The following is a 27,128-nucleotide window of genomic DNA, read 5'->3' on the forward strand; positions in this document are numbered from 1 at the left end:
CTAATTGGCAGAAATTAAATTTGTATTTTATTTTTGGCAATCATTGGTTACTTAAGAGGGGATAGGGGGGTTTACCTACTTTAGCAGAGAGGCACAGAGCCCAAACCTTGAAGCTTTAGTTTAAGTGCTGTCAGCTCTTTTAAGGCGGAATGTTTACAAGCAATTTGTTTTTCACAAATATTACCTTTACAGCATATTTTGTATTAATCTGATTAATGGATGTTTGGCAGCAGTTGGATTTTATAGTTTTGTTTTTTTTTCTAAATTCTAATTTGTGAATGTATTGAAATATATTTGTTGTTAGGTTCATTAAACTAAGGCTGCGGATGCAAGAAATGCAAGGTATTTTAAAACAAGACGATGCCATGTGTTAAACTCCACCCATAAGCTTTTGTCTTGTTTTTTTGGAAGCTGGTTTTAAAATGTAATTTTAAATGCCTACCAGATAATATTGAAACATTCAGCTTTAATGTCTTGCAAATATTAGTTTCTCTCTTATTTAGAAGCTGAAATATTAGAATATCCTTTTTTTTTTTTTTATTGGCTTCTTTTTGTTATCACTGAAAGGATTGTTTTCTAATCCATAATATTTTCTTACCTGCTAACATAGGAAGAGGAATATATATTTATTAAATGTCCATACAAATAGTGGAAAAAAAGACGTGTAACAAGGGAGATCTAAAGCAACTTGCACACTGCTGTATTGACAGCGGTTTTTTTTTTTTTTTCAGTTTTTGAGCTTGGAAAAAGATGTAGTAATAATACACAGGCGCGCTTGGATGTTCTGAGCCCTGTCGCAAACAACCTCGGTCCACCTTAAGAAGAAGTGGGCGGGCTCAAGCGTCCTGACCAATCAGCGGCTATCTTTGCGTTTAAATAGCTCCGTGTGTCAATCACGTTTCCCTCCCCTCCCTCTCCCTCCCCCCCCACCTCCCACCCCCCTCCCCAAGTCAACCTCCCCTCTCAATCCCAACTACATCTCTCAATCGCCATATTGGGTACTGAGAAGGTTTGTCTGCAGTTTCTCTCACTACGGGACGAACCATTTTTTGACAGAGCGGCTCCGGTTCCTGTGCACTTTGTTTTGATGCTCCGCGGAGACGACCGAGCACCGCGGCCGTTAGCCTCTCCAGCTCGACGTACGCGGGGCGCCAGTCGTCGTTTTACGCAGCTTTTCGGATCTTTCTCAGCGACGAGGAGAGACCCGTTGTTTTTGAGCGGCGTGTTTTTCTGGTGAAAACGGGACGCTTCGCTGGTCGTTTGAAGAAAAAAGACACACAAAAAAATAAAAAAAATAGTCTTTTTTTTTTTTTTTTTTTAGGGGGGGGGGGTTGTTTAAAATGTCAGATGTTCGACTTTCAAACGGGAGCCCGACGCTGGAGCGGACAGAGCCCCGGGTGTCGGATCACCCGAAACCGTCAGCCTGCAGGAGCCTCTTCGGCTCGGTGGATCACGAAGAGTTAAAGAGGGATTTAAAGGGACATTTGCGGGAGTTGGAAGAGGCTGCCTCCGCCAAGTGGGGCTTCGACTTCGCCAATCACACGCCGCTGGCCAACGGCAGGCTGGAGTGGGAATTAGTGGATTGCGCAGAGGTCCCGGATTTCTACATGCGGCAGCCGCGGAGGGAGAAAGGCGTCCGCGCCGCAGGGAATAACAATGTGGATTTAAACGGGAATCATAACTGTGTTGTGGTGGCTCCGAGCGAAGACGGCGGCAGGTCCGACGGGCAGATGGAGTGCACGGAGCAGTGCACCGGGCTGAGGAAAAGACCTGCATGTCACGGTACTACGTCTGCTTACAAAATGACCTCTTGTTTCCACCCGAATGCTTTTCTGTGTAACAGATAGCCACATCACTGTGGTGGGATTTCCCTCACCGAAAAATATATATTTATATATATATATTTTTTTTTTTTGTAACCTGAAAAAGATTTGGACCACAACGGGGAAAAATTGGGTCTTTTTAAATAAAAAATAAAAAAATAAAAAAAAAAGAGTAGAGGACAAAGATCAGTAAATGGCTTATTTATTTAGTTTCTCTTCTCTTCTCTTCTCTTTTTTTTTTTTTTTTTTTTAAACTGACGATGATAAACTTTGCTTTTGCAGACCCCTCGGCCCAAAATAAGAGGTCACACACCAGCTCGGAGGAGGTCAGCTGTCCGAGCCTGAGCCGCCCTACGGAACACACACCCAGGAAACCCAGTCCCAAGAGGCAAACGTGAGGACGGAGAGACGGTAAGGAGCTCCTCTGGACTCGGTTTAACTTTTTTTTTTTTTTTTTTTTCTTCCTTTTCTCCTAAATGTGCTTATTTTTTAATGGGCTTCTGAATGGTGTAACGCGTCAGGGTAGAAAATGCAGACTAGGCCCTTTTTTTTTTCTTTTTTTTCTAGCTGTGGTCCTCCTCGGGAGGTTTTCGTAAATTTAACAAAAATACTTTTTATTTACAAAAAAAAAAAAAAAAAAAATCGTGTTATTTATACACTATCGTTCGGTGTTCATATAAACCACCGTGCAGCTCAGACTAGATGATTTTAAATACGTGTGCAGGTTTGATAATATATATATATTTTTTTTTTTGCGTGCGTGCCCTTCAAGAGTGCTGTCAGGCGGCCCCATTCATTTACTAGTAGTAACAGCTTTCAGTTGTATTTTTTTTTTTTTTTTTTTTTTGCACTCGGATCTACGTTGATTTCACTACGATCGATACAAAAAAAAAAACAAATAATAAAAAAAAAAAATGGTGGCTGCGCGTTTTACACCTTTCAACCACGAGCCCAGAGTTTCCACTGAAGTGTAAACAACAAGTGCTGAACAACAGTGTAGTAGTAACACGTCAGCAGCCACTGCCCTCAGCACGGAGCAGAGCAGGGACGGGAAGGGGCTGGTCTCTGCGTGCGTGCGTGCGTGTGTGTGTGCGTGCGTGCGTGCGTGCAGGGCACTCTCTCTCACGCACACACTCTGCAGACTAATGTTACAACACACACACACACATCTGTCCCTCCCTGTTGGTGGAGAGCGTGCAGAGGAGTCGTGCAGGTCTGAAATCAAGTGTGCATGTTGTGTCACTGGTTTGGAGGGTGAATGGGCATGAAATCTGCAGTGTAGTGACAAGGATGTGAACTAGGGGGGTGAAGTCATGGTGGTTTTTAGTACACGTTTAGAAACGGATTAGTGGGAGAGGAAATTTTAAGAAAAAAATAATAAAAAAAATTCAAGGAAGTCTAAAATAGTTATGTGTTTGTTTTTTTGTTTTTTTATTAAAAAGTATGGTTCTTTGAAAAAAAAAAAAAAAAAAAAAGATCTTGTTCACCTGCCTGCTAGTTGTTGGTTTCTACTCCTAAAATATAAATTGTTGTGTAAAATTCAAGGTGTTGGGGACACCTCTTTCTTTTAATTTTTTTTTTTTTTTTAAGTTTGCCGAATGAACAAGTTCGGCTTGCATATATGCGCTGGTCAATAACTAAAGAACATAAAGAACACTTTCTGGACTGTTTGCAGTGTCTCCCAACTATATTTCTGGTTCCCGTCTCCTTGCCTTTTTATGTCGGGAGGCATTTGCTTCTCCACATGTTAAGTTAAACCTCAGCACAACCAGCCTCTCCATTCTTTTGCAGAAATTATTGCACAATGCTCTGTGTGTCAGATTAGTGTTGTTCTTGCAAACTCTAATGCCCCCCCCCCCCCTCCTACTCTCCCTTCCTCCCTCCACCCCCCCCACCCCCCCCCCCCCCCCCTTGGTCTGATTTGTCCCACAGAGCTGAACATGTATTTCCCCCAGTTTTAAGCGGGAAACCTCAGTGTTGGCCGAATTTTTTAAATTTTTTTTATTTTTGGAAGAGGATCTACGCAGCATCAGAAACATATCAGCTCTCCTGAAGATGGGGGAGGACGCTGTTGAAGCACTGAATAGAAACACTAAAGTTGTGGCACTCAATTAAAAGTTACTGCCTCTAAAAGCGGTCAATGTAGCAGTGTGCAATTAGGTTTGATTTCCTTTTTTGCTCCTTTTTTTTTACTACCTGTGTGTAAATAAATATCTATAGATATCTATATATATTATATTTCTCTCCATATGTAGCACATAAAACATTATGATTGAAAAACAAATCCTTTATGTAAAATGGTGTGAATTTTGATTTGACTTGAAGAATTGCAGTGTAGTTTGATACATGTTTCCAAAATGCTGTTCAGTTTTTTTTTTTGTTTTTTTTTGGTTATTTTATTCTTTTATTTTGAAAGGCATTGTGATGCTGACATGGTCCCTAATTGCTACATTTAAAATACAAAATCATGGCTTCTTACAGTTTCTTAACAGTGTGTCTTCACTCCGTCATCTTCCTAACTCACCAGTGAAGAACGGTACAAATGTAGCTCCTCTGTTTGTATTCAAACTTTTTTTGTTTTGTTTTGTTTTGTTTCGCTGCTTATTGCGAATGTCACCAAGTGCAAGTTCTCCTATAAGATCTAGTTCCACAGGAATAATATTTCCGGAAGGACTTTCTTTAAATCAGCCGATATTTATTTTGTAATTGAGGTGCTGTTTGCACCAGTTGAATCCTGGAATATGATCGTTTGTTTTTCCTTAAGTTCTCCTGTACACCTCAGCCACATTGTAAAGGATGTGTTTGATTTCCCCCTGGAGCTGTGAGGTACTCAGATATTGAAGGACAGAGACCATACAAACTGCACAGTTGTGTTCTCCTTGACTGTTTTCCTTATTGTTTCATGAGCCTTAATGCTCTTCAGAAAGGAGGTTTTCTGTAAAGGGTAGAATGTCCTACAATACCAAATACATCTTTGCTTCATTACAGTTGCCAGCGCCGCCTGTGCTCCTTAATTGACTTCACATTGTATTACTTTGTGATATCCTAGACGTTTGTACTTTTTTTTTTTTTTTTTTTTTTTTTTTTCCACCGACGTTGTTAGCCTGCTGAGGATGCCACTGTGAGCATCTAAAAGCTTCCCTTTATTTGCTTAAAGTGTGGTTTATTTTCAAAGAGACCAGGGTGCACCTGGATGGAGACAGAAAACAGCTAGTCTCAGAAATGCAGTCACCATGCCTGTGTATTTGTGTAAATCTTTGCAATGTACCTTTGTACATAATTTTGTAAAAACACTGAGAAATTATACTAACTTATTTATGTCAAGCTTTTTTTATGTAGAATAAAAAAATAAAAAAAAAATGGGTTTTTGATTACGGTTATCCAAAGTGGCATTTACTTTATTATAATTGTTTTATTTTGTAAAAGCATATTTTTGGTAGTTTTTTTTTTTTTTTTTTTTTTTTTTTTTCTTATCAATAAGGTTGCAAACTGAGCCTGATAAAATATTTGATGTGCATTTTGTAATGTGTGGTTATAAAATGTGTTGCAATCAATTAAAAGAAAAATTAAATCTATCTGACTTGTGGGTGCTCTTTACACTTGGTGTGAATTCACCATACACACTCATGGTTTAAGCTCACAGCTGATTTGCTCATTATGGGAAAATAACTAGAATTCTTTTTCTCTCACTACTAATGTCCAAACGTCACTTGGAAGTGCTGGGTCGTTGCAGCAGCTGTGCGAGTGGACATCGGTGCATGCAGGCAGCCTGGTACAACAAAGCGCCACTCCCAATATGAATCCACCAGGGTTGTGAGCTGGCTGATGATTGACACTTTGGTCATCCAATCAAAAAGAGAGAGGGGAAAGCAGACCACTTGTTGCAGCCAGTGATATTCAGTAATTTATTACAGGAATGACTTTCATGAAAAAAGGAAAAAAAAAAAAGAGAGAAGGTAAGTTCTTGGAGCTCATTAAAGCATCCTCTCCTGACAGTATACTGCAAACCTAACTGCAACTTAATTATTATTTTTTCTTTTTTTTTCTTTTACTCCCCTTAGTAGCATTTGTATTTCTAAGTGTGTGTGTGTGTAAGAGAAAGAGCAAGATAGACCTTTTCTTGCGTGGTGTGTTTTAAATTCTACATCCCATTAGATTTGTTCCTGCCATTCATTTCCTTTACATTTATTTAAAATAATTTAAAAAAAATATATATATTTTGTGTTAAATGTTGAAACTGTAAGACACATAGGGAGTGTAGTGTTCTACTTCCTGTACAACATATTTACTTAATTTATTATAAATTAATTTATATAATTATTGATTTTATTCTTATGTTAGGTGATGAGATTGTGTTAGTTAAAATTATAATATCGAGTAATTTAAGATTTTTATTTGGTTTGGTGAGCTCATACAAAAAAAAAAAACTCGAATCACATACAGTGATCACCTTGCATGGGGAATACAACAAGTGAAACAAAGTAATGGTAATAAATGATTAGATATATAAACGAAGCATTCCCATGGGGATGCTATGGGCAGCAGCATAAAGTTGTTTCCAATCATATACACACTCGTATCCAGTGTTGCGGACATATGTTTCTGACACTTCTCATAACCAGAAAACAATCGTGTTAATAGATACAGAACCTATAGAGATAATTTAACTGCCTAAAAACAATGATGTAATTTTGTTGTAATTTTTTTTTTATTTTTTACATACAACTTTTTTTTTGTAATTTTAGGAAATTTATGCCAACAGCAGAGTCTTAATCTGTGTCTTAAAGCTCTTTGACCTGCAGTAACTTTGCTACACATGTCTCAATCTCTGTCACGGCACATCTTCTGCTGTAAAATCCAAATTAATGCTTTCACAACACTGAAGTTCCCTGCTTCCTGCTTGTGCCACCAAAACAGGAAGACACCTGCAGCAGCGATTTTAGAGCTGGAAGGGTGGGGGCTGTGGTAGTGTGTGTGCGCCTAAGAGGTGGAGGGGTGGGGGGAGGTGGGGGGGGTCCGGTCCTGAAGTGTGCAGGTGGGTAACCTCAGCCCAGCCGTCTACCCCCACTCTGAGCCCGGTCCATTGTCCCAGTGTGTGGGCCTTTGTGTGTAGGGCCATTGTGAGGGGCCGGGGCTGGCCACTGTTGTGTCTGGGGCTTCTCTGCTCAGACAAAGGGCCCGTCTACGAGCCTCCACCCTGCCCAAACTGCAGACTGACTGACTGACTGACTGGGTGTCTGACTGACTGACTATAGGTGGCTGACTAACTGACTGAACGGCTGACTAGGTGTCTGCTTGGTTGACTGATTGACTGGTGGGATAGCAGAGGAGGAAGAAGAAGTGTGGGTTTCAGTCAAACTGCACACCAGTGCTTTCATAGCCTTTTATACTATGAAAAAAAAAATATTTATCAAAATATATTTACAACTTTGCTTTTAAATGTAAATATAGTGTGTGCTTTAATGACATTATGACTATTAGAATGTTTTTTATTTTATTTTACAATTGTAAAAGGCTGTAAGGATTTTTGAAAATAAATAAATAAATTGAGCTGCAGAGTGCACAAAGGATTGACAGAAAATGACACTTACAATATGACAACAAAGGAAGGCTTATCAGAAATTAATCTTTTCCAGGAAACTATAATAATTTCGGCTATGTTTCTGATGCTGCTGCTGCTGCTGCTGTGTGTGTGTGTGTGTGTGTGTGAGAAAGAGAGAGAGAGAGCGAGAGCATTGCAGGCCAAAGATACAGCATTGTAACCAAAGTTTTTCTGTCTATACTCTGCACATTTAAAGAAGTGGGTCAAGTCCACAACCTGTACAGTGCAACGGGGTATTTTTTTTAAATATTTTATGTTGTCTGTAAAAGTCTGACAAATGTCTCTATGAATTACACGTATTTATATATTTAGAACCGCTTGAGAGGCCTTGTTTATAACACACATTGTTCTGTTTTGCATAAAACTCCTGAACAGATAATAGTTTATTGTTCCATAATTATTTTCCTGAAGAGGATCAGGAGATTTATTGGTGAACAACTTCTTTTACACAGTTGTTTCACAGTGTAAAGCGCCCCACAAATGACCACATGACCTCTCATTCAAGAGGTCATCCTTAGCACTATACTGTGATCACTATGATGCAACAGCTTCGCCTTTTGCATAAGAAACACCTTTTCTGTTACAGTAGGAAGGTCCCTGAAAGCATTCCTGTAACACTCCATCACAGCCACCCAAACAAAACCACAGCGAACTCGAGGAAATTCCAGTAAGGCAGTCAGTCAAAGACGGGGAAGGCCTCGTCGGCCTGTTTCTCTCTGCGACATCTCGCATGTGCCAAGAATTCACACTTCCTTGCTATATCAACAGAAACAGGTTATCTTTTCCTGTTAACCGCCCCGGCACTTAATATAAAGCCACAAGTTCCTCCCCATGTTTCCTGCCCAGGCCACAACCCACGTCATCAAGCTATTCCCCTGGCACCTTGGGCTGTGAATGAGGGGAAAGCAAGTGCCCACAAACAAACACCTAACATCCCTCTCACCATGTCCTTCTCCCTCTTTTTCTTTGTTTCTCTAGTGCACCTCTTAACAGACTGTGAGCCGGCCAAATTGCATTAAAATTACTGTGTTTTCTCTTATTTCTTTTTGAGCATTTGTTTTAGCAGCCTGGAATGCCCCGAGTGGGTGGAGTTTGGATGTTTTTTTGGACAGCTCAATTGCACTGAGTGAGCCAGGCACGCTGTACAGGAATACAGGGAAACTATTTCATTGAATAGCAGATACACTGACATCACTTTGATTCCTCAAATGCGTGTGTGTGTGTGTGTGTGTGTGTGTGTGTGTGTGTGTGTGTGTGTGTGTGTGTGTGTGTGTGTGTGTGTGTGTGTGTGTGTGTGCGCGTGTGTGTGTGTGTGTGTGTGTGTGCGTGCGTGCGTGCGTGCGTGTGTGTGTGTGCGCGCATGCGTGGGTGCGTGAAAGAGAGGGTCTGGGGATGAGTGACAGGCAGGGAGGAGGGGTGAAGAGGTTAGAGATGCTGCAGAGCACTGAATGACAGATGTGCCGATGTGCATCTGTGGTGTGGAGTGGAGGGGAGAGAAAGGCGGGGGAGTCGGGGTAATGCTCATTAAAGCAGCACACCTGCAGCCTATCAAAGAGCCTTTATCTTTTATCAATCCAAATCTGCTCAAGCACGCAGAGTGAGACGTGCAAAACAAGCAGGCTGCGCTGCACGCTCACTCCGACTCCCTCCGACTCCTTTATCTCTTCCTCTCCCTCCCTCTCGCTCTCTCTCTCTCTCTCTGTCTCTCTCTCTCTCGCTGTGAATGGTACCTGGCCCAGTAATCCTGTCAGGAATGCTCAGGGATGCTTTTAGATGCATTTGGCTGAGAAACAGAGACAGTGCTTCCAGTTGAAACATCTGTGCAGAGCAGATAGATTTATTTATTTATTTTTTTGGCAAGCTCTTCTGAGTGTCAATTTCAATTGATATCTTCTTTCATTAACCATAAAAAAGATAAATGAACATATTTAGCCAACAGAAGTGAGGTGCATTGCATTACCTATAAAGTTCTAATAAACTGAACATATATAAATGAAGATATTTTAATTTGACCAATAGTGCCTGATCAAACACAGCTCAGAAAAATTGCTTGGTAATATAATGGTCCTCAGAGATGGAACAAGTTACAAAGTGTTCAATATTATAATCGCCTATTTCTTTTGTAGATATATAATCATGTGTAACCACTATTCTGTGTAAATAAGTGGATGTTTTTTCTTCATGTTCATGTTGCATAACTTATGTTTATTTGAGAACAAAAAGACAGCTTTTGAAAACTTTTTTTTTTACCGCAAATCTACTCATTTAAATAAAGAATCAGATAAATAAAACATTACCTGATAAATCATGCAAATAAAAATAATGTATATTTTGAATTAAGATGTTGAAAATCAAATGTATTCAATTTACAATATTATAAAACAGAGGGAAGAAGGACATGTTCACGTTTTACAAGATGGAAACAGCAAATGTAAAAATTTTCACGTAAGAAAAAAGACTAACCTTATAATTTTTTTTTATAAAGTTATCACTTCAGTAATTTTTATTTTGGGTTGCTGGTAAAACAATTAACTGATCAGTCATTTCATCTTTAGATTAATTAATAATTACATAAACTGACTAATTCGACCTGTGAAGGCCATGCACAAAGAGTGTAAGAAGCTACTGGATAAATCAGTTCAATGGCAGGGGGATTGTGTGTGTGTGTGTGTGTGTGTGTGTGTGTGTGTGTGTGTGTGTGTGTGTGTGTGTAACTGCAGTACTATGTAGCTGTTCACTGTGGTTAAGACAGCGATTCAGCAAAAGTCTAATCGTGTGTGGGTGTTGGAGTGTTTATACATGCTGTATATCAGCATATCCTCTCATTAATTGTAACTAATGTTGTAGGACCATTTCCATTTATTTGTGCTGTACAGCTTTATGTGTGCACAGTAACTGTGTGTAAACTAGCAAAGAGCTTTTCCACACACACGATGATGACAGTATGGGCGTGTTAAGATGTGACGTGAATATGCTATGACGCAAAATATTTCCATATGATGCAACTTTGTGTAACATTTGCAGAAGTGTATGTGGCAATAATTCCAATGAGTCAAAATATATCTTACAACACTGACCACAGTATACATCAAATTACATCCCATCCACCGAGCTGGCCATCTATAATGTCTAAACCAATGACAAGGGAATACTGCTGGTTAAAATGACACAAGATGGAAAATTGTCTTCAGCATTGTTTTGGATCGGTACCAGAAACACATAAACTTTCTACTTTTCACGAGCAATAAAGCAGCCCACATTTCATGTGAATATACCCAGGCCCTTTTTCTAACTTTCATTTTGGCTTTATTTTATTTTTTTTACCTGCTTCTGCTGCCCTCATCAGGAGAGTTGTGGGGCCTGTGCACAGCACGGTCCTCAGCTCTGGTGTTGAAAAGATTCCTGCCATAAGAATGAGTGAACATGTTCTCCAACACAGGGCTTGATGAGAAAAGCAGACTCTTCGCCGTATGAAACCTACCTCTGCTTTTTGGACAGCGATGGATGTGGTATATTGGCTTCCCAAAATTCAATTTTTCACTCTGTTTTCAATTTTCACTCAGCAGCTTCCCGTGTTGCAGTTTGGGGGATTTGCAGCTGCCGTGCTGTGCAAATTTAAAAGAGAGGAGGCAGGTATAAAGTAGATATTTATGTACTTATCTGCTTTGTACACATAGGGACAGTTACTTTCCTGGTTCAGTCAATTATAAAACAAAAAACGACTGTAAACTACTGTAAATAAAGATAGAGGTCGATCTGGATTTGATAGTGGTTGAGGGTTGGATAGAAATCTGCATCTACCATATCTCCTCATCATCCCAACAACTTCATTCTCCATATATCATTTCTGAGAATTTGAATTGTGTGCAGTAGGAAGGGTGGAATATTGAGTAATCCTTGTGTTCATGTGTTTTCACTTTCCTTTTCTAATTAAAAATACTTTATAAAATACAGACATATCGCAAGAGCTTATACACTGTATCACTTCTGGTTTTTTTTGTGTGTTTTTTTTTACAGTAACAGCCTCCTGCCTCCACCCCCCCCCCCCCCCCCCCCTCCCCTCTTTCCGTTTTACAGTAGCTCCGTGGTGCAGCTGTCCACCATGCCTAACATTCTGCCTTGGCTGGCCAAACCCCATTGCACCACTGAAGTCCTTCCAGTTTCTAGCCAGGAATTCTCTCCCTGTCTGGGGGGAATAGTCCCCAATAATATGACCTATATAGGCTGCCCCCAGCCAGCCTGTGTTTTCCCCCTCTTCCACACCTCGTACCTCACCCTCAAAGCGTGCCCGGACCTCTGCTCAAATCTGCAGCAGCCGTAACAACACATTAGCAGCAGTCACACTTACCATAGCCAGCCCTGGGTGGGGTTTCTAAGGCTGGCTGGACCCAGGATGTGAAACTGAGCAGCGCAGAGGGATCTTCGGATCTGAACAAGGCCGGTTTGTGCTGTTGTTGTTGGCTACCGAGCTTTCAACTGGTCATGGCAAGGGGCGGGGCATGGTGAGCCACAGACATATGGCGGAGGGAAATTTCGGAAGGCCAAAGGTCATAGGGGGTCGATCTAACCTCTTGGCCTTTGGTTGATTTATTATCCCATGGGGTGATGTCGCCGTGCTCGGACTAAACAGAGAAGGGGTCAAAGGGCGTACTGTATCTGTTGCCGTTGTGAAAGGCTGCATAGGAAAGCAGTTTTCTGGGTTGGGGATAAAGGGATGCAGAGGGGCCAGCAAACAAGGACAAGGAACATTACCACCTCTGTGTGTCCCACAAGGAAACCATGGAAACCAAGCCAATACTTAAGTAATAAGAGGGCTTAACATAGATTTTGACATCTAAGAGATGCAGATTGGCACAACATGTAGGTGTCTCGTGTCTTGTTCTTCAACCTTGACCTTGGTAGACCTTTCATACCAAACTGCCTGCACATTGTATTCATAACAAAATCTTTAAATTATGTTTTCATTAGCCAACAATAACTATACAACACAAAACTAAATGCTATTCTTCTTCTTTTCAGGTCCTCTATGATCTGGGATTTTTATTGATAGCACATTAATACTTTAAAGGGATCACAGGTGTGAATGTACTTCAGTCTATTTTATAATCAAAGGACCAAAAATGGGATTGTCAAACGTGAAAGGAGGTGGGAGAGGGAAAGGAGCTCCAACAACTGTCTTCCAGGCAACTGCTGGCCTCAGTTATTTAGGGACAACTCCTGACAGAGTGGCTGGCATCAGCTGCTGCTGACATTGTTTATCACAATCCTGGAAGATACACCACAAACACTCACACACATGCACACACACACACCTGTTGACACAGATCTGCTTTCATATAGCACTGCTGGGCCTCTACATGCCTGGGCCTCTCTAGACAGGTGGCCACCAAACACCCCACATGGTGGGCAGACACAGCCGCACAGCCGACAACTACCACCAGCTACGACCTCTCAGCTGAGCCTGTGTGGCTGTTTTTTTTTTTTTGGCATGGGACTTTTTAACAACAGTAAATATAGAGGAACAGACTCGTGACAAACACAGGTCATTTAATACTTTAAAGCCTGCATTAAAACCATTATAAACAGAATTTGAATATCCTCAAATCACTGAAAACATCTGCCCACTGAATCTGAAAACAATGACAGCAGTGACCCAAAAAGAGTTGTGGAACGCAAAGTCAAAAACCCTCCAGAATTGAGAGTCAGATGCTTTTTCTCCGTGGGTTCATCACCTTGAGTGACGCACCGCACATCATACACAGACTTTTGATCCATTATTACAACATTAATCGTCGGAGCAGCTTTAAGTTAATTAGAAGCAAAAATAAACCAAAGCAGTGCACTTCCGATCCTAGCACTAATACAGAGCCCAGCTGATGTGCATAAGTGACAAGTGATTAGAGCAAAGAGACTCAGTTTGGGGAAACCACACGAAGGCTTAAGTAAAAACCTATTTAAAAAAAAAAAACCTCTGAAATTACACGGACTCTGTTGTATCTTTTTTGGTGGAATTTTAACATTGGTCAGCTGATTTTCATCCTTTTATGTAAATAAGTACCACAATATGTCTGTTTTTGTGTGATTTGTGATATTTATGTTGCACCAACCTACATCCAGCAGCATAATGAAGTTCTGTTCTATTCTGAGTGGAGTTGAGGTGTCAAGGATCAAAGATGACATGGACGATCGATAAAGCTCAAAGAGTTTCGCGTTTCATGATCCTGCTTGAGTTCCTCCTCCGCGCACACAGACTTCCAGACTGGCAGATTTCACTGTCCAGCATCTGTGATAGTGTGCCCCTTATATTCTCCTTTTAAACGCTTCCTCAGATCCTCTTTTAGGTTGTGCTCCTGTGTACTTCTGAGATCAAACTGTCTTTTGAAGTGGGAGTCGCTCTCTCTCTTCTCTCTGTCTAGTCTTGAGATGAAAGAGGAGCACGGGGCAACACAGAGCAGCCTCAGCAGACGAAGCTAGCCATGGGGTCTGTCTTTCTTTCTTTCTTTCTTTCTTTCTTTCTTTCTTTCTTTCTTTCTTTCTTTCTTTCTCTTCTTCCCTCTCTCCCTCTCTCTCCCTGCCAAAATCCCCTAATGGTGATAGAAACAGAAGGAGGACAAAAGGCAGTGGAGCACTACAGCCCACAGTCCCTTTGGCTAATTGAAAAAGGTTTTGCTTTCCTCTCCAGCTCACTTATGCTCCTGCTGTCCTCCTCCTGACTCTCCTCCTCTCTCTCTTACTCTCCTGCCCTGTCCACCCCTCCCCCAGGACAACCCTCCCTCCCTCCCTCCTTCCTCTCCCCTCTCCTTCTCAACGCAGGGCTGTGCTGATCTTGGGACATCCCCAGTATTTTTTGGCCTCTGAAGGCAAATATAATTGAGTGGTAATATGAGACATATTCTCTTTTCCTCTGCATGCCTCGCTCAATGGGTTATGGAATATTGAAGTTCAAAGTAGGCGCAGTGAACGTGTTATTTTCTCTTTCTCTTCCTCCTTTGTGGTGATTGCAGTGTGAGGGGAATTTAGTAGAAATGGGGAGTTGAGGAGATTTTATTTGGATGGAAACCCTGGCCGGTGACTTACCTTGACCCAGCTCGGCACGAGATTTTGAACAAATGGCTCAGAAAAAACTGGAAGACAGGTTTTACCCTCCAATGAAAGCAAATTATGGAATAGATGAGTTGGTAATCGGATTTCTTCCAAGCCAAGAAAGGAGGCCAAAGCATAATGAAATGGAGTTTTTATTATTTACAACAGCGCTACAGTGTGGAGAGGATGTGTGTGAATATCATTTACAATCATTTCCATCCGTTTGGACAACAAGAAGCCTCTCCGTGTTTCTCACCGCTCCAACAAGCAGACAGATTTCAGGTTGATCTTCTCACATTATAATACAGTACAATAAGGCAATGCTTCTATTTACAACTCTTACAAAACTGTACAAGAGAACAGACAGGCGGAAATGTAACAAGGTCTGTCACAAAATGAGATTGCCTTTAAAATACAACCACTTTATTAAATAGAAGATAAATAACAGAAGTTTTTTTTTTACCACTGCAAAAAATAAGAAAATATAATGCTAGTGTGGAGAAAAAGCCTCTTCTCTTTCCGCTTCTCTTGTTCACCCCTCTTTTGTGTGTGCATCCGTCTTTTTAGGAATGTGCAAGCTATAATTATGGGAGGCCTTTCATACAATAGCTACGAGTTATTTTCTATTTTCTACTTCTTACATGCCTCAGCGCCCGCTCAGATAAATACTATAGAAACAAAGTGAGAGCATTGTCTTTGTTTTCCTTTCGAAGGTGTGCTCTCAGTGGTAGCCTTTCACACAGAATTAGTGCGCCTGCTCCTCAGAGCTTACTGTTTAAATTCTGCACATTTCCCAGTGTTTCTTTTCATTAGTCACTCACAGTCAGTAATCTCCCCTTACCAGGAATTCAGCACTTAATTAGCTCAGGAGAGAAAAAAAAATAATCAGAGCTCTAATGGGGCAAAATGTATTTCAAATGGAACAGGGCAGTGGTGGTGGCCTGACGAGGGTAACAGAGGATATTAAGCAGAGCCGTGGTGGTGGTGTGAGTCGTGGTCCTGCTAAAAGTGTTTGAGATTGAAAACCATACGAAAACTCCCGGTGAAAACCTCGAGCAAACACGGAGACCGTGCCATAACTTCTGACTGTATGCCTGTAACATAGCACCGGGCCCCGTCACTGCTATTTTTATTAGCTCTATCGTAGCTGTAAATCAGCACCATGTTAGCCAACCCAGCCCAGACACACTTCTTCAGTTCCACTTCTTTTACTCCAGCCTTCCGCTCCCTAATGCAGGGCAAAAATCAACAGATAATCTGACCTTCTCTCCTCGTGTTATTCGATCACTACTAACAAACACCCGCCGCAGTCTAAGTACAGTCAGGCTAGATGGATATGTGTCTATGGAAATAACCCTGTTGTGTACTGGGTGTTGATGGTGCCAAGATAATCAGAAGGATTTGAGGAGTGCCTCTGCCGTGGCTGGACTTTCAGTTTTCCCTCCATGTCTTTGGGGAACTTGAGTGCTTTGATTGCATTACGACTTCATTATGGGGTTAGTTAGCTTTGGAATAATATTTGGAGTAGAGGAATGCAGCTCAGTGACAGGCCACACATAAATTAACATCATAGAGTAGTGTGATTATGAGGCTAATGTAGTGAAATAAATGCATTCAGCGTGTCGCTGCTTGAACGAGTGTGTGCTGCAGGAGTAGACGGAGAGCCCACGATACGAGTGCAGAAGAGAGAGCTACATTGAGATAAAAAAAAAAAAAAAAGAAGACCCATAGAGGGCCAACAATCGTCCAGAGGAAGAGGTCAGTCAGCGTGCTTTCTACACCATGAATCCCACTCTCAGTGGCCGTTTTGCCCTCGTGTCCCTGATGAGCAGCAAGCGGACAATTTAAAGTTGTTCTCTAATTAGGGGTCAAAAGTCAATGAGAAAATTTGGGTTGGTGAAAAGAAGAGAAGTGAGATTTGGGAAGACTGTGTCCCATTATTATTTGTAAGCTGACCCCCCCCCCCCACACACACACACACACACACACACACACACACACACACAGAGGCCTGGGCTGTTTGAGTGAACTCCTGCTCCTTTATTTGTCCTTTGGTGACGACGTCATCATACCCAGTGTGAACACCTCTGTGACATCAGGGCCCTCGTCAATGCTGGCACCCATGCGTTTCTGGATGGTCACCCTGCGGATGGAGGGTTTGGACATCAGCTCGGGCTTGGGTGGGAACTGCTCCATCAGGATCCGCAGGACGGAGTCCATTTTCTGGTCCATCAGATGGACCTGAATTTGACACAATGACAAAAGACAGTTAGGTAGGCTGAATGACTCTGGGACAAACACTCTTAACGTAAGTATAATCATCAGCATAATGAAACAAACAGAGAACGCCAGTGAGTTTGGGCTTTTGTTTCCAATCCATCTGCCTCTTTAATATAGTTGCCATCCCAATGACAGAGTAGGGAGAGATATAATGACACGTTAGTCTGCCAGTCGCCGTCTGCCTGCTAAAGTCACTCATTACAAAAGCTGTTGAGCTATATGATCCCTGAGAGGCGGACAGACGCACACACACACACACACACACACACATACAGGCCACTGTTGTTTACATGCTCTCCCAACTCTAAACACAGGTGTGTCACCCAACAGAGACGTCTCTGACAGGGCGTGTACGCTTGTCTCAGAGATTAAGTAATGCGAACTGCGAATGGCTCAATAAATCACTTATAGTTATGGTGTGAAAGCAGATAAATGCCTTCTCCTGAGCAACAAATGTAAACAGACCACAGACTGCCTGGTGACATGCAAATATAGGGAGCATAGGCATTATGTACACACCCATATATACTTGTGTGTCACAGCCACAAAAAAAGAAGGTGCCAAACTTGCTCCACACGGTTTTGTACCTTCAAAGGGATTCTCTCCATCCTCGCAGTCTTGTCCTTGATTTTACCTCTGCACTTATCTCGCTATCTCTTCAGAAGTACTTACAGACATAAACGCACAAACCAATATCCTCTGATGGCTCCAATGGCTTAAAAAAAAAACAAGCGGGGAAAATGATAAAGATGGCGCTTCGTAAATCAAAGCCTAAACAGCAAAGCACATCAAAGAGCCATAACATATCACGCAGAGGGCAGAACAGACAGATTAAGTCTCCCCTCTCTACCAGATGCTGATAGCAAACAACTCTGGCCCGACTGTGGTATTTCTGGCAGGGCACAGTTAGATAGTTAACATCAAATGGCATTTTCATAGACTTAAGGGTATGGCCCTTCTTTCTCCCCATCTTTTACTGTGTGTGCCTGATGGCCCGGACATTTTTATGGCAAAGCGGGACATTTAGCAGCTATTATTGTTGTTGAAATATGAGCCATAATAGGAAGCATAAATCTCAAATATCAGAGTAGGTCACAGAGGAGAATGAAATCACATCACACAGCATGCCGCTGAACATAATTTACAAGCAACTGTGCATTGTCAAAGTGTCTGAAACATTAGAGTCCAGACAAATAAATGAGTTTGGCCTTTTTTCTGCTCGTGAATATCTGTGTCTCGTGTTTTTAGACGAGTCATGGGTCTTGATTTCACCAACAAGCACAGAAAGTAAACTTTACATCATGAGTAAATGCACTGACTCCTTCAAAGACATTTCACTCATCAATTACTTGTAAATGTTGGATTGGTCTGAAATATGTTTTTTATATATCAGATAGGGCAAGAGTAACTTCTGTTTGACCTTTTCTGCTGATGTTTCACCATCCACGGTACTTTCCTCTGAGTTTGTACCGTGACCTAAATAGTTGTGCTAAGTAGACGAAGCACGCGCTGGGCCCGGATGAAGCTTAGAGAATAATGGGGTATCATAAACATGTTGGGTCGTAATCTACAGACGTATCAACATTCTCCTTGGGGCTTAAAATGGATCAGGAATTCCTCCTGCTGGGTGTCTCAAAGGAGCGGCCGAGGAGACACACAGAGAGACAAGAAAAACGTGATTACACAAAATTTACAAACACACAAGATTTATATATGGCTACTGACTGTGTGTGATTGCTCGCTGGGGATGGATGTGGGCAAAAGATGCAACAGAGAGAGGGAGAGATATTGTGTAAGAGCATGTGTATGAATGCGTCACTGGTGATTTTCAGCTTGTGTGTTGAAAGAGTGCATCTCCTTGAATTCTTCTGTTTCATCTGTCTGGATGTGGGTGAAAGAGATAGTGTGATTACAAATGAGAGCAGGGGTAATTCTGTGTTTTATTTGTGTGTGTGTGTGTGTGTGTGTGTGTGTGTGTGTGTGTGTGTGTGTGTGTGTGTGTGTGTGTGTGTGTGTGTGTGTGTGTGTGTGTGTGCAACAGGAGAGCACACACGCAACACGAGCAGGTGGAGAAAACATTTGGTAATACCATTTTTGGTGAACCTCATTTCTGATGCTGCAGTTTGTACAATCTGCTATGCAAATATCTTGTTTTGTGAGTTGCATAGTCAGTGTTACTACAGGCTTAGTGTACTTGTAACCACTGTTCCTCTTTTCTAATCCAAAAATGTGTGTTAACGCATCCTGTGCTTTGTCATGATTTGCGAGACTTTTTGTTTTTGCGGTGCAACATATTTTTTCATACTTAGCATAGCCTGCAGTTGATGTCCGGCCTTTCCTAAGCTGACAGACTGCATCTAAAATAGCAGGTCCAATGAAATGTGGCTTACTTAGGAAGTTGCCTTTAACATTAATGTTAATTTACAACATGAGGTTCTGAACAATGAAATTTACTTGGGCTACGATTACCACTGCTGCGTCATACAAACACATGTGATACAGTGACAGGTGATGCTCCAGCTGTCCCCAACCCTCCCTCTGACCACAGACAACACATGGGACAGTCGTCGTCGTCCCCCCCTGAGACATTGTCACTTTATATAAGTAACATTTTTCATTTTAGCCAAGTCACAATGCACACAAAACCCCAGTTTGTGTAGTTTTTTCTTTTTTTTTTCCCTTTCCTTTTCTCTCTCTGAAATTGAAAAAAAACGTTGTGTGCTAAATCTAACCCAGGTGAATATATTGTGTCTAAAGACTTTTTTATTTAATTTTTTTTTATCCATTTATTGTTTAATCTATTGTGTCTTACAAATTGGCCCTCACAATTTCCTGAAGCTACAAATTTATAAAACACATACAAATGTGGGACACCAACACATTTGAGAGACTAAAAAATAAGTTTTTGTGTTATTATCTAAAAGTAATATTAGAGTAATTAAATGACTGTAATTTGCTGTTGGGACAGAAAGGGATGTTGAATACAAATTCACTTCACCCAGAAAGCTTTGGAGAGTAACTTTATCTGCAGTACGTTGGCTCTTTGACCAGCGCTTCATGTACTTCCAGTGGTTAAATCGACTGGTGGAGACATGAAGTACGGGGACAGCGGTGAGGACGACAGGGAGCTCCTGTTCGCACAGGAACACCCTTCCTGAACCACCTTCCTGCCGTCCCCGTGGGCCCGTCTGTCTGTCTGATATCTGGTGCACCACAACAAACACAGAAGCATACAAGCGAACAAACAAACATGCACACAGCATATGCGTATGCTTGTTCGTGCTAGCCTGCTTGTCACCAAACAACAAACAAACAGGGAGCAAACAAGGAACCGCATCTTTGTCAGGACACTAACTGTGGGCAAAGTCATTATGTCAACACAGTAACAGATGTCTGTCCATCAAAACAATTTCCATGAATCATACAGATAGCCCTTGTTGTGAAATGCTGCTGCTCAGAATGGAGCATGGCTTCTTTGATGTGACTGCATCATGTGGACACAAACCAACCTCATGATAATGTGAAGCAACACGGGGGACAATCAACTTTACTGTATTATCCCTGCAGGACATATTTTATGAGACACTGCTGAGCTGCAGCACAAAGGGCAATAAAAAGGCCCAGAACACAAGAACAGACAACAGCGCATGTCAGACATACATTACATACGAGTGAGTTTTATACAGCCTACGGGAGTTTCTCACTACAAGCACTGTGTGAACGCACCAAATGTAATTTTTTTTTTTTAAATTTGTTTCTATGTCAGACTGAATTTTGTGAGATTTGTATAAAATGGTATACGTGATAATTGAATACAGAATATATGCTGAATATGAAATATTATACAACTTGAAAATACATCTGACATACTTTTTCACACTTCAAAAGTGTCAGAAGAGAAGAGAAGAGAAGAGAAGAGAAGAGAAGAGAAGAGAAGAGAAGAGAAGAGAAGAGAAGAGAAGAGAAGAAGAGGTTGATTCACACTGCCATCTGTTGGGGAGTTATAAAGCCTTGAGAAAAGATTGGGGCTGCTATCACTGCATTCTTTTAGCTGTGCCAAATTCTACCATTGCATGATTACTGACAAATGGAGGAGACATGACATGCAAGAGGGATATGAGATACTGGATGAGGTAGAATGAGGGTGTGTGCGCGGTAGCCTTGACATGTAATGAGTGGTAATTTGGTGCTGTGAAGTGGTGTGACTTATTCAGCAGGGAAAACAAGGCCCGTATACAACAAACATTGTATAGGGCAATCTTGAGTCATGTAGACAGTAGACAGACTTTCTTTGAACATTCAACACACTGACACTGAACACAAAGGCAAACACAAATACAGGAACTCCCAAACAGGGACCCATCTTCCTCCCCTGCTTGCTCTCTCTCTCTCTCTCTCTTTGACAGTCACCTTGAGGACATGAAGGAATGATAAGGAGAGAACAGGAGAAAAATGGTGAAAACACAAGGAGAGCAGAGCAGTGAAGCCAACAAGAAAAGACTACCAGCTCCAGGAATGTCTTGGCATCGGTGTCTGTCCAGGCTATTCAACAAAACAAGATTCCAGTCATTGAAATGCTCTCAGTTGTACGAGACAATAGAGACGGAGCTGGGGCAGAAAGATAGCGATAAGACAAGAGGGAAACAATTGCACAGGTCATCATCCTTGCATGCTGTAGTGAATATGTAATGTCTTTTCTCACCACTGTGACCTCAAAAGTCCTGGTGGTTGAAACGATTTAACAGGAGACAATTTTATAGGCTTGTTTTTTTTCTTACCTTTGTTATGTCTACAGCAATAGTATGACTCACATAAGCTTCATTCCAACTGGAAAGAAATTCTTTAATATCCTCATTGGGGCCTTCAGAATAACAATGTAAGGATTTACGTCTTACATTTTTTTTTCAATTAGGCTAAATCATCTTCAGTCATCAGAATACATTAAACAACTTTATGTGTGAAGTAACTAAAAAGCTTACTTTCAGTACATAATACTTTAAGGTACCTTGTGGTGTTTTCTTGTAAACAAATACAAAAAAAAATGCACTCTATTTCTTACCAGATTGCATTGTGTGTATTTCTGAGGTCCACCAAATCTGTTTGATTTATTTACATCATGCCATCTTGTTGCTTGGCAGCAGAAGTGACAATATTGGATCTTTACCTGATTGGGAACCTGAGGACACTACACCCCATCCACCGATAGCAAAAACCTGACTGCACCACAAGAATGTCAATCAAATGGCCTCACACATCTTTTTGAAACCTAATATCTAAATAAAAATGGGAGTGTTTTCAGATGGACCACCAGAAAACCAGAAATAACAGGAAGTGACTTTAGCAAATGACACCATTCTGACCTGTGGAAAATATGTATTGACTTTGTATAACTGTATCTCATCAGATAAGTTGAATGGAAGTTCATGGAGCAGAAGCGTTTTTGGAGCCTAACCCTAGCGGCCCTCGGTGGTATTGTAGTTTAAGGCACTTCTGCATTGGCCTAATTTTTCTGACCCGGAAGCTACGTCCACAGTTATATACAGTCTATAGTTACACCTTTATACTGCATTATGTCCAACCTGATTTTTGATTAAACACATAATAAAAGATGTCCTAATCAATACTCCAAGTAGGAAGGAGGTCTCTCATCGACACGAACTCAGCAAACAAGAGGCTCTGATACGATAAACTCCCTGTACACGACCAACCCATTGGAAAATGAGGGCCAGACCACAGCTAAAAGGAGAGTAAGTATCAGCTTTACATTCATCAGGTTGCCAGAAACATGACTCCAAATTGAATTGCAAATTCTCCTTGTAAAGTTTTTAAGGTTATATGTCAGTGTTGTGTTTACAGCTTGCTTGGCTAAGTGACTATAAAAAAGAATCAATTCAAATATCTTTCACATTCCATTTAAACCCAAATGTTGATGTTCTTATTTCCTGCTTGTCAGCTGCCGTCTCAAACAGCTTACAAGTTAAAGTTACTGTTTTGTTAAAGCAATTGGCAACAGCAAGCAGCAAAACACAAATGAATCATAATTAAAATATCAATATTTAAATTGTTCTCATAGATTTTAAACATGGAGTAGAGTGGTTGTCTTTTTCCAACCTTGTTCCCATAAAAGCCACAATTTATTATAATGGCGAACAACAGGCCAGTTCAGGTGAATTTCTCAGCCTCTCCATAGATACCCTGTGCAGCTCACCCAGACTGCCTGCCTGCTCTTTGTGTTTCACCTACACACACACACACACACACACACACACACACAAACACACACAAGATCCAACGTTTCTCTCTTAACACAATGGACAATGCAGAAAAAGCAACAGAGGGTGTACACACTGGCCTTTCTGGTGGGCCAATAACAAGCTACCATTACACAGAGGTCATCATTATCATCACTGTGACAGGGCTGAATGAATGGAGCATGGAAATCGAGGGGGGGCGGGGGGTGGGGGGGGGAAATAAAGGAAGGGAGGGAAATTAAAAAGGCCAGAAGAAAAGGAAGAAAAGGAAAATAAATCTGAATGCATGAAAAAAAAAAAAAAAAAAAAAAAAGGGAACCTGGTGTTTTTTGTCTCCAGGACAGGGTTTCACTAATGTTTAGAAAGGTGGCCACTAGGGCTGCAGCGAAGCAGGAAGTCAGTTGAGGTTGTATAAAGTTACAAAGTCTGCGTCGAGATGATGTCGGGGTGGCTGGATGGATCCAATACAGTGTGAAAACACAAGTCAACATTGAATACGTTACATATTTAACTTGCGTAACAAACATGCTTATTTGAATCCCATCAATGATCTTTTTCTAAATCTAAACTGCGTCTGTTTCACAAAGTTAACCGTGTTTATTGTTGTTACTATGACGACAAAAGTATTGTTTGCCTGCCGCTGTTACTGGCAAATGGTCAAATACAGGAAGTTGTTTTGGCAAATAAGCTATTTTGTCGTTTAGGTGCGGGGATGTGTTGGTTCAATAGAGGGTGCTGAAAACACTCGTATGTCATTGATAGTCTCACTTTCTAATTGTATGATTGTTTTGAATGGGTTTTGAAGAGTAACGGCCAACATATGACCCTGGTGTGTGCGCTCTTATCATTTTACAGGAACATTAGCCAACAAACCATCTAAAAAGGTTGTTATGTAACTATAATTGTCATAATATGCTCAATATATTAGCAATAAAACACAACCTTTGTTATTAGCTTCAAGAGAGGTGAGCTCACTTTATAGCCTTTTAGCTGGGGTAAATGCACTCGTGTATTTATTGTATATAGTGTGAGAACACAGGCTCTGTCCTTATTTTCATATCCCGGGCTTTGAAAGTGAATTCACTTAATTTTGAAAACACATTTAAAAACAGCACTTGCTGACTAAAGTGCCCTGACACAAACCACACAGATTTACACCACAGAAGAGAAACAAAAGAAGACAAGCACAGGCCAGCTGTTAAGAGAAGCTCCAAGTTGAATGGGTAAATTAATGGACTGTGTTAACAAGGGAGAGGAGAACTGTCAGACAAACTTCATATATTCAACAGTTTGTTTTTGCTGCCTTGTGAGTGTGTTGACTCATCTGGGCTCTTTCATTTTTGAGGAGAGGGGAGGCGGTTTGTGTTCAGTTCTGGGCCTGAACTATGATTATGAAATGTGATAGCATCTCATTATTGGTGAGTATGTGTCAGTGTGTGTTTATATCAAATTTCACGCAAAACTCTGCCACTTTGGTAATGTGTTTTAGGTTATGTGAGGGTTTGCATGTGGAACTGTGCAATTGTAAAGGGCTTCTGTTATTATTAGGAATTATGAGTCTTGAGTTAGTATATTTCAGTGGCTTTAAGCTTTATTTAGTATATTAGAAAGTTTGTTTCCATGTGTCTGAATTCAGGCTTCCTGCTGTTGCACTGATGTTAAACGTAATGACTTTCGCAAGGCTTTCTATAACTGAATCTGAGCGGTACAGTGACCTTAAAATGTTCTTCTTCTCGTGGTTTCTAAAAGGCTGAACAGTCAGGTTTCAAATCAGATGGAGAAAAGCAGCTGAAAACCACAAGCTAATCCAATGAATGTGTGAAAATGTCGGTCTGTTACATTCATGTGATCCATTTGTAAAACTTCCCTTGAGAATTTCTTAATATGTGTGAATTTGTGTTTGTTGAGTACCCCTCTCAGAAGATAGTGATAGTATAGAAATGTAAGCGGTAATTATTTGTGCAGATAAACCAACAAGCCAGGACAGTGTACATAAAAAAAAAAAAAATCCCTCATGAGAGGTTAACTGGGGTCACACTTTGCAAGACAAGTGAAAATGAGAAAGATGGAGAGCAAGAATGACAGGCTGCATGAATGAATCCTAAACCAACGTGTCAGTTGGACTCAAATTCACCAACTCAACGAGCAACCAAATTGCTCCACCAGCGTCCTCGGTGCCAGCTGGAAAACAGAGCTAGCCCGGCTCAGATTCACCACGGGCCGGGCCGCTGCCAAAGAGAATGGATTCACTTTAACGCTGGCAGATACAATATGTTCTTTGTATTCATAAAAGCAGGAGAAAAGAGATGGACGGAGAGAGAGAGAGAGAGAGAGAGAGAGAGAGAGAGAGAGAGAGAGAGAGAGAACAGAGGAAGACGAAATGAAGGGTATAGGCAGCAGTGTGAATGGACGGCTTCTGGGCTCAGAGAAGGAGGGAGTGAAAGAAGGAAATGGTGCTTATGTTTTAAAGAACAGGAAACCGAGCGAGAGCACCTGACGCACATGGTAAGTATCAAGGGCTGCGCCACGTGCCACTAAACTGCAGCCAAAGCTTTTTTTTTCTGCAGGGGTGGTGCTGCTGGTGATGGTGGTGGTGTGTTGAGGGGGTGTGCACCGGCTAATCTCTCTTCTGAGTAGGCGCGCACTCAAAGCTGCTTTTGTTTCTGAGGGCTACTTTCACGAGGACGTCCACTCCCCCCCCCCCCCTCCCCCACACCCGCCTCTCCTTCTCCTTTTTCCCTTTTTTATCTCTCCATTGTTCGGAGCACACGCCCTCCTCTCTGAAACACTGTGGGTGTTTTATTTGATTTACTCATGATTCTGTTTAGACATGACCGTGAGCGAGAGAGAGAGAAAGTGTGTGTGCATACGCGCATGTGCACAGTAGCAGTGTATATCCAAGTGCATCCATGTAAATACAGTACGTATGCGTTCGGGGAACAGTGACGGTCTTTCATGTTGGCCAGGAGGTTAAAAAAGAAGCCATAAATCGAATCAGCGAATGAGCGTTGGGGCACGAGAGAGCCTTTGGTGTCATGTTGGAAATGCGTAGGAGTTGTTCACATAGAGAGATGTGTGGGATGGGGAAAATATCACTGTAAACACATTAAAAAAAAAATTAAAAAAAATGTGCGGCATTAAAAAAGACAAAAAGATGCATTTTGAGGAGGTTGCCAAAAAAAATGAAGCTGCTGAAGACAGGTGTGGGTTTCACTCCGAAGTCTACAGAAGAAAGTTGTTTGTAAGTCCCATAACGTGTTCATAAGACTATGTTTACAATGAAAACATGATGAAACCCTAATATCAAATCTGACCAAAAAGACGAGACAATAAAATGTATTCATGTTTATATTGCGCAAGGATTTTTTTTGGGGGGGGTTTTAAATTGGAAAAAACAAAAAGTTTTACCCTGACAGATGATTGTGCTCCCGTCATTATGTAACCTCCATCCTCTATCAGCATTTATCAAATGTTAAATTATACCTGTGAAAGCCCGGAGCATAGCCAAAGTTTGAACAAACGAGAAAATACAAAAACAAACTCAAATGTCCATTAGCATCCATTACATGTGAAACCCATAAAACAAAACGCCATCTCGCCATAAACACTTCAACCTCCTCCAACCTGTTTCCAGGAAGCTGTCGCCACACTCGGACGTTTCTGGACCTTTAACCAAACCGATAAAAGCACTCAGAATGGTTTTTAGCACATACAGTCAAGTAAACACACTGGGGGGTGGAGAGGGAGGGAGGGAGGGCGGAGGAGTGAGAGGAGAGGGTGTGTGTGTGTGTGTGTGTGTGTGTGTGTGTGTGTGTGTGTTGGGAGGGTGGTAAGCAGTTGCCCGATGGACCATTTGTCCTCAGAGACAGCTGGACAAGATCTGCTTGCTAACTGGTCCCCAGCGTGGTGGCCCTCGCGGAGACAGAGCACGGCTCCAAACGCATTTCAATACTTTCCTTTAGGTTTACGTAGATGAAGAGTATAGGGAATCTGAACATAAACAGTCGGTTAGTGTCTGACACACACACATAAATACATAAATATAATACAAACATCAGCACACAAGCACCCAAACAAAACGCTGGAAGT

At 41.4% G+C, this 27,128-nt stretch overlaps 2 protein-coding genes across 2 annotated transcripts in view; one reads left to right on the forward strand and one right to left on the reverse strand.

Moving 5' to 3' along the window:
- The first annotated feature begins 949 nt into the window (after positions 1 to 949).
- cdkn1bb (cyclin dependent kinase inhibitor 1Bb) lies at positions 950 to 5,398 on the forward strand. Its single transcript, XM_069162814.1, has 3 exons — positions 950 to 1,782; positions 2,106 to 2,234; positions 3,756 to 5,398. The coding sequence occupies exons 1-2, from the start codon at positions 1,341 to 1,343 to the stop codon at positions 2,219 to 2,221; spliced, it is 558 nt and encodes a 185-aa protein (XP_069018915.1). The 5' UTR covers positions 950 to 1,340; the 3' UTR covers positions 2,222 to 2,234; positions 3,756 to 5,398.
- Positions 5,399 to 16,548: 11,150 nt separating this feature from the next.
- kcnq1.2 (potassium voltage-gated channel, KQT-like subfamily, member 1.2) overlaps positions 16,549 to 27,128 on the reverse strand; it is a 165,200-nt gene continuing 154,620 nt past the window's right edge. The window contains exon 18 of the mRNA XM_069162325.1: positions 16,549 to 16,749. Coding sequence (XP_069018426.1) covers positions 16,549 to 16,749 — 201 coding nt within the window. The remainder of the gene's footprint in view (positions 16,750 to 27,128) is intronic.

Source organism: Embiotoca jacksoni, unplaced genomic scaffold (genome assembly GCF_022577435.1).
Source record: "Embiotoca jacksoni isolate LCO1_2020_lvr unplaced genomic scaffold, fEmbJac1.0.p SCAF_3, whole genome shotgun sequence".
Classification (NCBI taxonomy): Eukaryota; Metazoa; Chordata; class Actinopteri; family Embiotocidae; genus Embiotoca; species Embiotoca jacksoni.

Excerpts from the sequence above, each read along its gene's own strand:
- cdkn1bb (XM_069162814.1), top strand. The coding sequence starts at position 1,341 with ATGTCAGATGTTCGACTTTCAAACGGGAGCCCGACGCTGGAGCGGACA. Across the intron at positions 1,783-2,105 it reads GAAAAGACCTGCATGTCACG|ACCCCTCGGCCCAAAATAAG; the intron begins GTACTACGTCTG and ends TTGCTTTTGCAG.